We start from the raw sequence: 10923 nt of genomic DNA, 5'->3' as shown, positions 1-10923 counted from the left end.
AAGAAATTAATACTTGTGTTTACACTGATCACTGTGATAAATGTGGCCGCACTAAACATTGATTTTAGTTAACGTTTCCCATAAACAGATCTGACACACCCATGACTGTTATCAGTGGACCTATTGTACACAGTTTGTTTGTTAGGTGTGAGACTGGTGGAATGAATAGATGATCAGGGTCCATCCTCCTGGGCAACATCACAACTGAAGTGAATGTACAAATACTGAAAACAAGGATGTTTTTCACGTGGCCTCTGATGGAATGGCTTAATGTTGTTTGAATTGACTTCCATCTAATTATCTGGGAACAAATAATGCAATCATAGTTAATGTCACTGTGCAATGATACAATTACAGTTACTAATCATGCTCAATTAAATAAGTGGCATTCAGCTATGGAGCGTTGTCGCCACAGGCCATTCTACATCATTGACGTTTGCATACATGTGTGTCTGTATGCGTGCATGCGTGTCTCATTCATATACAAACCACTTTTGAATTATCGCAATAAACTCAACCAAATTTTCATAGGCAAGGAGTAGAGAATCCATTTCCCAGATAATCACAGACAGTCAGAAGAAATAACAGATCAAAACAAAACCGCACACATGCACTTCAAATCAGACCAAGAAAGACGACAGGCTATCACACACCATGTGCTTTCGACAGTGCTTGACAATCATACACCACATGTTCTGAAGATAATACACACCACATGTACTCAAGATAATCACACACCAAACGTACTCAAGATAATAACACATACCTTGTGCTTGACAATCACACACCACATGTATTCAAGATAATACACATCACATGTACTCAAGATACTACACACCACATACCTTTGTGCTTGACAATCACACACCACATGTATTCAAGATAGTACACATCACATGTACTCAAGACAATACACACCACATGTACTCAAGATAATACATATATGTACTCAAGATAATACACACCACATACCTTTGTGCTTGACAATCACACACCACATGTATTCAAGATAATACACATCACATGTACTCAAGATAATACACACCACATACCTTTGTGCTTGACAATCACACACCACATGTATTCAAGATAATACACATCACATGTACTCAAGATACTACACACCACATACCTTTGTGCTTGACAATCACACACCACATGTATTCAAGATAGTACACATCACATGTACTCAAGACAATACACACCACATGTACTCAAGACAATACACACCACATGTACTCAAGATAATACATATATGTACTCAAGATAATACACACCACATACCTTTGTCCTTGACAATCACACACCACATGTATTCAAGATAATACACATCACATGTACTCAAGATAATACACACCACATACCTTTGTGCTTGACAATCACACACCACATGTACTCAAGACAGTACACACCACATGTAATCAAGATAATACACAACACATGTACTCAAGATAATACATATATGTACTCAAAATAATACACACCACATACCTTTGTGCTTGACAATCACACACCACATGTACTTAAGATAATATACACATGTACTCAAGATAATACACAACACATGTACTCAAGATAATACATATATGTACTCAAGATAATACACACCACATACCTTTGTGCTTGACAATCACACACCGCATGTACTCAAGATAATACACACCACATGTACTCAAGATAATACATATATGTACTCAAATAATACATATATGTACTCAAATAATACATATATGTACTCAAATACACACCACATGCGTTTGACAGTGCTTGACAATCATACACACGTACTCAAGATAATAACACCACATGTAATCAAAAGATTACATACCACATGCATTTGACAGTTCTTGACAACTATACCCGACATGTACTGAAGATAATACACACCACATACACTCAAGATAATAACACAACACATGCATTTGACAGTGCTTGAAATCATTTGTCACTGTTGTCAAGATATTCATATACCACATGCACTCAACATAATCATACACCCGACATACTCAGAATAATCATACACATGTACTTGACCATCACATACCACATGTATGCAACATAATCATACACCCGACATACTCAGAATAATCATACACATGTACTTGACCATCACATACCACATGCACTCAACATAATCATACACCAGGCATACTCAGAATAATCATACACATGTACTTGACCATCACATACCACATGTATGCAACATAATCATACACCCGACATACTCAGAATAATCACACACATGTACTTGACCATCACATACCACATGTATGCAACATAATCATACACCCGACATACTCAGAATAATCATACACATGTACTCGACCATCATACACCACATGTATGCAGCAATCACACTTGGCTACACTCTTTCAGCTCATGTGCTCAATAACAAGATATTTAACCTGTTGACCAGCAGATGAAGGTGAGACTATGCAATGTTACTGTGGTCAGCAGGTTACAGCACAGCTGCACACCAAGCCACCAACATATTCATTCTTCATTAAAACACTTTCATGTCATATACATGTATAAAAAAATTAACAAACAGCATGATAAAATACAAAAATGTAAATATGCTGAGAACAATATGAGAAGGGGTAGTAAGTGAGTGAGCATGGTTTTAAGCGAGCAGTATCCCAGCAATATCCCAACAGGGAACACCATAAATGGACTTCACACATTGTGCACATGTGAAGAAAGGACCCCGGGTCTTCAGCATGACAAGCAAACACTTTAACCACTAGGCCACTCTACCAGAAGCTATGTGGAACTGGAAAGAAAACACTGCAAATGTGCAAGGTCATTGTGTACTTCTAATTGTTATTTAGGTTTCCTTTTATCCTGTATTTGACAAAGACAGACAGATGGACAACACCCAATTCAATATTCATCTTCAACAGTGTGACAGGGGACTGTCAGTGAATATAGACAGGACACTTTCCTTTCTTTATAAATGGCTGTTTAAACTGCCACAATGTTTTATTTGTCATACAATGGATGGTGACAGACAAATACACAGCCCACAAACCTCCAAAGCTAACAAGAGGACCCTTGAATATTGACATGCCTGTGTCAGGAGATCTGGTATATTCTCCAGTATCTGTCACAGTGCTATTACACAATCACCTCACAGTTAGGACTAATGACTCAGCCTTCTCTGTTGCCCACATGGAGGAATACTGTCCATCATATCACAATTTGTCAGCCATTGAATGTGTGTGTTGGATTCTCTGTCTTTATATTTGTTTATAATTGTGACAGATTTGTGTGCCTGACTGATATGTGTGACTGGTTAATCATGTGTGTGAATCTGATTTTGTGTGTGTGTCTGTCTGTGTGTGTGTCTGTGACTGTCTGTCTGTGTGTGTCTGTGAATCTCTGTGTGTGTCTGTGTCTCTCTCTCTGTGTCTCTCTCTCTCTCTCTCTGTGTGTGTGTTTGTGTGTGTGTGTTATATTCCTGATTTTGTGTGCGTGCCAGCCCTCTTTAAAATGCTCTGTACATCGTTCCACTGATTTAAATCTAACAATATTCAATAATACAACTAAAAATAGAATACAACTTTTGCAGCATTCATTCACAGATATAGAAAGGAAGAGGATGTGATGTCAGACTGGGATCCTCCAGGGATCAATCCACGGATCATCACAGGATTCTGTCATGGCACCACTCACTCGCTCTGAGTTAGCCTCTTGTTGTGCGTGTATGTGTTTGTCAGGTTTGAGAATTAAATATAGGTATGTGTCTATCCTGGCATCTGTGTCTTCACATCTGCCTGTGTGTCAGTTTGTCATTAAGGACATACAAGTAGTTAGATCACAAGTTCACACAAACACACACTCTGCATGTCCGTTCACAGAAGTCTGTCTGTGTCCATTAAGTTCAATCTTGATGATGTCTGTGACTTGATCAGTCCCTGATGATTGATATTTACAAATATACATCACATGTTAAAGATCCACATCATCCCTGTATTCCCTCCACACAGTCACTTGATTGACTCCAGTGTCCCATGGAGCTTTTGTTTGGCTCTGGTTTGGAGCCGGCCTCACTGTGGAGGAGACTGAGCTGCACATGCTGTTTCCTCAGGGAAATCCAGGATGATGCGGTTTGCCTGCCGAAGATACTGCTGCTGCTTGTAGTAAATCTTGAGTACACCCTTAATGGCGATAAATGCTATACCACCCTGCAAATAGAAAGTCATCTATTGAATAGTGGTCTTTCTTCACCTTTTCATGATTGCTCCCAAAACATTCCAATCAGAAACGTCATCAGGAATCTCTTTTGTTTTGTTTTTATTCTACATAAGTCATAAGTCATAAGTCATATCAGTGACTGACCTTCAAATTAACCTTAACAGAGCCATGACTTATATACTGAGTTAGTAACTTCTAGTGCATTGAACTGATTACAAAGTATTTCAGTTTTCATAGGCTAATCTGAAGTTTTATGAAATCTGGCAATGATGTTCAATGAGTCCCCAAACAACTTACCAGTAGAGTTCTCTGGAAGTTCGACTCCACCGACCCAAACATTAGCTTGCCAACAATGGTGGCAATTGTGGGCATGATCAGGGCTCCACACAGTACCCGTGTTGCGGAGATGGGATCAGACAGCGGCACAGTCTCTGCCGGAACACGCGTCAGTCGGGAATACTCTGAAACAACAAGCATCACATTAACATCATGTCAAGGCCAGATCTAATTAATTTTCTTCACTTATAAACCTGCTCTGTAGTCCACAGAATTCCATGTTGAGTGAAAAAATATGTTTGCATTGTTTTTCTTCTGTGAACCCCTCTGTGCATAGTCACCTGTGTTTGGTACATTTTTCTATGTGCCATGAAAGGGACCTACCCTCTGAATATGAATAGGCAAAACCTTAACTTTATAAGGATGCTATATATTGGGGATTCCTTTCGACATTCTAAACAAACACAGAGGCTGAAATGTCAACTTGGGACAGAGACCGAGAGAAGCGATGCTTGTTGCACATGAGTTTTAAATGTAGTTGATTTGGAACAAAATCAACACTCTCGTAGCTAGCTATATGAAGAAATAGTTGATGTAAAAGTATGTCATAATTTGCAATCGTGTCCAATTTTCGATCAGAGATATATTTTCACAGCTGCTATAACTGTTACTCAGTGATCTATTTCCCTACACTAGGTGGGTGTGTTGTGTGTGTGCAGGAATTGGGAGGGGTATCGGCATGGAGAACTTGCAACATATGGAGGTGGTGGTAAGAGAGTGCACTTAATTACTGAATCATATCCATCAAGGACTGGTACCCAAACATTTTAAAATGGTTGAATTGTGGGGTGGGAGTGGGATGGTTTGTTACGGCATGACTAAAATGTTGACACTCTCATTCTTTCTCTCTTAAAGGCTATGTACATTAAATCTAATTGAAAATGACTGCATGCACTGGCATAAAACTTAGGTATTTATGAATCCACTGAAAAAACACCATAGCAACTCTTAACGAAGGATGTAAATATATGGATAAACAACTTCTTTATTGCTAAGAGAGGGACGTTTCAGTCTAGGTTCTAACACCATTATCAAGCAAGGGTTAGGACCTACACCGAACGTCGCTCTTCTACTCCAACTTCTAAATGCCTCTCAAAGAAATTAAAACTATCACCTGTTTGCAAAAACACTTGTTTTTGATCTTCATATCTATTTTTCCTATCAACATATGTTAAGACAAAAGTGCTCACTCTATTAGTGCATCTTTCGAAAAGCATTGTCATTATGGTAACCCAAACAAAATTTCCTGAACTGTGTCACAAAACGTCTCTAAATGAATGTATGAATTTATTCACACTGTATGTGGAATACCTACTCATGGCCATTCTCGAGAAGAAACAACTTTCCATCCTACAGACTTACAGGACACAACCAGCTATTTTTCCAGGATATTCTGCCTGACATTTTCATTACGTACAACTGCAACAAGGACTGGTGAATTCACTCACATCAAGATCTAAAAAGAAATCATGCATATGTGTCTAGGGTGTGAACTGAAAAGAATTGTGCTGGATGCCATAAGGTCTACTGTATTCCTCTCTTTGAATCCTGTGACTTGTTCAGATGGTAAATGTTTCCAAATTGCATACACCCATGTCACATGTCATTGGAGAGCAATCTTGTTTTTGTTGGCTTATAGAAGTGCATCCCGTTAATATACACACAAGCCTACTCCTACATGATGTTGTTGTTAACACTGTATTCAATATTTTCTAATAAACAGTTTGTATGCAAATACATTATTTGCTTTATCATTTCATGTCGCTCTTGCTGCTAGAAATACTTTCAAATGGAAAAGGTTGTCTGTATGTGATATTATCTGTATCTAGCATATCATCCAAATCCAGGTTTGACTTCCTGGATTGATGTATTTGCTACACTAGATGCAGATCTCAGTAAGCGAACAGGCTCGGTACCACTGTATTTTCCGTGTGTTGATGTAATGACTCTCGGGTATGACGTCACGCGACCACATGACCGCCTACCTCATTAACTTAAGAAACGGCGAAACGCTTTCAAGGGATGTGTGTTTTAGATTCCCAATAAAAGTTGTATAATGAAATATTACTGTTAATAACTGTATTTTATGTATATCATATGTATCTAGATACAATGTGCAGAGACCTTTTTAAACTCCTTTAATGTTTCATTCATTATAACAACATGGCTTAGTATTTCACTCACTGTGGCAACCTGACTTGGCAACAGCACTTAGTACTTCACTCACCATGGCAACTGCACTTAGTACTTCACTCACTATGACAAAATGTACTTCACTCACCACAGCAACAGGGTGAGTGAGTGAGTGAGTGAGTTTACTTTTACGCCGCACTCAGCAATATTACAGCTATATGGCGACGGTCTGTAAATAATCGAGTCTGGACCAAACAATCCAGTGATCAACAACATGAGCATCGATCTGCGCAATTGAGAACCGATGACATGTGTCAACCAAGTCAGCGAGTCTGACCACCCGATCCCGTTAGTCGCCTCTTACGACAAGCTGAGTCGCCTTTTATGGCAAGCCTGGGTTGCTGAAGGCCTGTTCTACCCCGGGTAGACCTTCACGGGTCACAGGACTAAGTACTTCACTCACTATTGCAAGTTCGTTTATAAGATTTTTAAGACATCAAATCTCATCAAATAAATGTAAGCTGCTACTGTGATTTACATGAAACTAAACATACATAACTGTGGCAGATTGCATAGATTGATGCTCATGCTGTTGATCACTGCATTGTCCATTCCAGACAAAAACAAAAACAAAACTGAGAATTAACGGAAAGTTCACAAAGTGAAAAAAAGTTTCGAGAAGTGTCTTCAGATGAGATGTTAAAACAAACTGGGAAGGTGATGTCATGAGATCTATTTTGTCTAGGTACTGCTTGCTGCAGACTAATGATTTGTGTCCAAGCAATCTGTGGACTCTCAGACCCAAAAGGTGTCTGATCATTGACTCTGCTGGATCAATTACTGGTTTGTATGGGCACCCTATTATTTACAAGACTCAGTGACTTACTAATTAACATGGATTCTCTAGACAGTCTTCATTCAAAGTTTGGTGACCATCCATTATGAACCTCCAAGTTGATAGCCCAGAAAACAAAGACAAAAATAAGGTCTACTTCATGCTTCTGACTGAACAAGTGAGTTTTGTTTCAAGGAAATGAGAAGGACTGATGTAGACTGCAGCCCACATGTTTACTGTGAACCGGATCACCGGTAAGCTTGTATCAACATTCTACACATGCCATGAACAGTCGCCAGGAGAGCGCACAAGTCAAATGAGAGAGAAACATTTATAACATCTTGAACCCCCCCTCCCTCTACCAGCCAAGTCAGAGGGGAAGGGGCAAAAATAGGCTAAAATAATATCCCTCAATTTTTCTGTAGTTAAGGAGTAAGGGGTTTGCTGGATGAGTCACGGACAAATGCCAGACTGAATGCAGGAGTGAAGACAGGTGAGAGTCCTCATCAGCTGATAGCTACCAGCTTGACAGTGTGCATTGCTGAACCAAGTGCATTCTTTGAAAGAAGCCACAACAAGGTGTTGTTTGGTGATACTCAAGCAGGTAAACCGCTCTTCTGTTGGGTCAGTTCTTAGACACATATTTAACAAGTCAGGTTTGATCGTACACAAAGACAGCCAGGAGCTGCTTCTCTGCCTCATGGATTGTGAGAAGAACCACTTGATTGGAAGAAACATTTATAGATTTAAACAAATCTAATATTATATCCATTTCCCATCTCAACTTGATGAGAATCAAATCTGTGTCTGAAATGTTAAGTGAGTGAGTGTGCACGAGTTCACGAAACTTTTACTTATGTTCCAGGAAAATCAGAGTGCGATATACCAGAAATGGGTCTCAAACTTTGTACCCATGTCGAGAATCAAACCCTAGTATAGTGTGTTAAGCAGAGGGCTATGCCCCTGCAGCCTGAAATGTTGGAATGGAACATTTCAATCACAATATCAGCCTTCAACACTTTGCCAGACGAACTCAAATTCAACCTTGGATCACAGACAATTGACGGCAGAATTTAACAAACTCATGAAGCTGATCAATACCTAGTAAATGTTTCTGGTTTAGACTTAATACAAAATGCCCACAATTATTAAAGCATAAAGCCAAAAGGCGGCTAGAAAACGTGTTGATTCAAAGACGAGGATAAGAGGTGCATTAAGATCAATAATTTTACAGCGTAGTATTTTCACAACCCCTTGATAGAGAATTTCTTTACATATCTGATTCTGGCAGGTCATGTTTCAAATTTTAAATCAGTTTGACTGGACATGCTATTTTTAAATGCACATCCTGTAGAAAGACATCTGCTTGCTGTGAAGACAAAAAAAAAAATAATTTTGTAACTTATGTCCACATATTAACCCTCAGGTCCTTACAGCAAGACACTCAATGAACTCTCTACATGCAGTGAGTGAGTGAGTATAAAAGTGTGTGCAAAAAGTATTGTCACTGGCCCTTATGTAAGACATCAACTCAAAAACATGTTTAATACGGATTTATTATCCATATTTTGGGGGCAGTTGCAGGTTTTTTTTAGATGTCAGAGATTGCAGGTTTAATATTGCAACTCCTATCCTTAAATGGTGGATCTCTTTGACAATTAAAATGTCTGTGTTGGCAGTAGTATTTCAGTAAATATTAGACTGAGTGACTGAGTTAAGTGAGTTAAGTGAGTTAAGTGTGCAATCTGCGCAAATGGGAACCAATGACATGTCAACCAAGCTAACAAGCCAGACCACCCGATCTCGTTAGTCACCTCATACAATAAGCAGAGTAACCTTTTATCATAGCAAGCATGGGTTGCTGAAGACCTATTCTAAACCGCATCTTCACAGGTGAGTGAGCGAGTGAGTGAGTGAGTGAGTGAGTGAGTGAGTGAGTGAGTGAGTGAGTGAGTGAGTGAGTGAGTGAGTGCTGTTTCAGATGGCTCCCACTGTCAGGAAATCAACATCATATAGCAGAAAGAGCACAGGAGAAGAAAGAACAGCAGTTTCATGTTAATACTTAAGCTATTATAAACGAAACAGATCTTGTCTCACGGACCAACCCATCTTCTAATTTTGAGAAGCTACAACACGTTCTGATCCCCAAATGTGATAAGAAGAAGAGAAATAGCCTGTATGCCCCCAGTGCTTTGCAGGTTTTGAAACCACGCCAACAGGGGTTGACTATGATGAAGTTGACTGCAGGCATCCCCTCATGGACTTGCTGTCCCTAAGGGCATCAAATACCAACAGGACAAGGCTACTATGGGTCAGTAAGGCCAGGGGTTAGGAAGGGTCATGTGAGACCAACAACCATGGACTCATACTGACCTTTGCAGCAACATTTTGTAAAGGTTAGAACCTTAATTAACGCCGACAGGCACTACTAGATACCCTGATTGGGGTTAGGGGTGGGGTAAAGTTTAAAGTCAAGCTTGGCTAGTGTCGCCAAACAGGTCATCATTGTCTGCCTAACTGTAAGGATTTGTTCAAGTGGTGGAGTTATACCTACTAATTACCTGGGAGGCTGAGAGGAACTCTAGACAGCAGTGCAGCAGGGATATCATAATGGATATGGACACCAAGGTGGGCACTGTTTCCATTAGGATACTAAACCCTTGACAGTGTTATCAGAGTCATAACCTGTACACTGATGGACCACAAACTGAACAGCATGACTGTAACAAAGCACCACACAACGTGACATTTACACCAGAAACATTTCAATAAATGTATGTAAATACACAACTGTAACATGATCAGCGAATGACCTTTGACCTAATCAACAAAACATGAAATCTGTAAGTTATCTCCCTTTACCTGTAAACAGCCAAGACTCTGCTAACATAGAGTTCATTGGTTTTAGTTCCAGAATCAAATTAGATTAAGTGCTTAACTCTATTTGCGCAACTGACGAAGCACAGGCAAGCTGGCACTTGTGTTGACACAAACCCCTGGCATGGACAAAGAAAAGTTCTTTTTTCTACTGCTCAAAGACAAACACACTCTCTATCTTAGCTAGGTGTGCTGCATAGTTTCTCATCTTTGTTCAATTAGCAGTTCCTGGGATTGCAACTTCAGCCTTATCACAGATTTCCCATGTACATACTTGAACTACAGTCTCAGTGAGGTTGCCCAATCCACTTTACCTTGGTGCTCAGGTAAACTGACAAGAAGACATGTATTACAAGTCTGGCATAAGATGGGCTAATAAAAGTAGCCTCTAAGTATGAGTGGTATTTAATGATGTATCTTGGGAATATAATCCATATATCATGATGCATGCTGGGAGTATATGCTATACATCGTGATGTATCCTAATGGTATATGTCATATATCATGATGTATGTTGGGAGCATTTGCCATATAATATGATGTAT

General features: G+C 39.4%; 1 protein-coding gene across 1 annotated transcript in view; it reads right to left on the bottom strand.

The window, feature by feature from the left end:
* Positions 1-2945: 2945 nt before the first annotated feature.
* The window catches only part of LOC137266041 (E3 ubiquitin-protein ligase MARCHF5-like), a 54511-nt gene continuing 46533 nt past the window's right edge, over positions 2946-10923 (bottom strand). Inside the window, exons 5-6 of the mRNA XM_067801540.1 lie at positions 4495-4658; positions 2946-4187 (exon numbers count right to left, since the gene is read on the bottom strand). Coding sequence (XP_067657641.1) covers positions 4050-4187; positions 4495-4658 — 302 coding nt within the window. The 3' untranslated portion in view covers positions 2946-4049. The remainder of the gene's footprint in view (positions 4188-4494; positions 4659-10923) is intronic.

The sequence above is a fragment of the Haliotis asinina genome, chromosome 15, assembly GCF_037392515.1.
Source record: "Haliotis asinina isolate JCU_RB_2024 chromosome 15, JCU_Hal_asi_v2, whole genome shotgun sequence".
In the NCBI taxonomy this organism is placed as follows: domain Eukaryota; kingdom Metazoa; phylum Mollusca; class Gastropoda; order Lepetellida; family Haliotidae; genus Haliotis; species Haliotis asinina.
The sequence above is the reverse complement of the archived record's forward strand: the minus strand, read 5'-3'. Positions and strand labels throughout refer to the sequence as shown.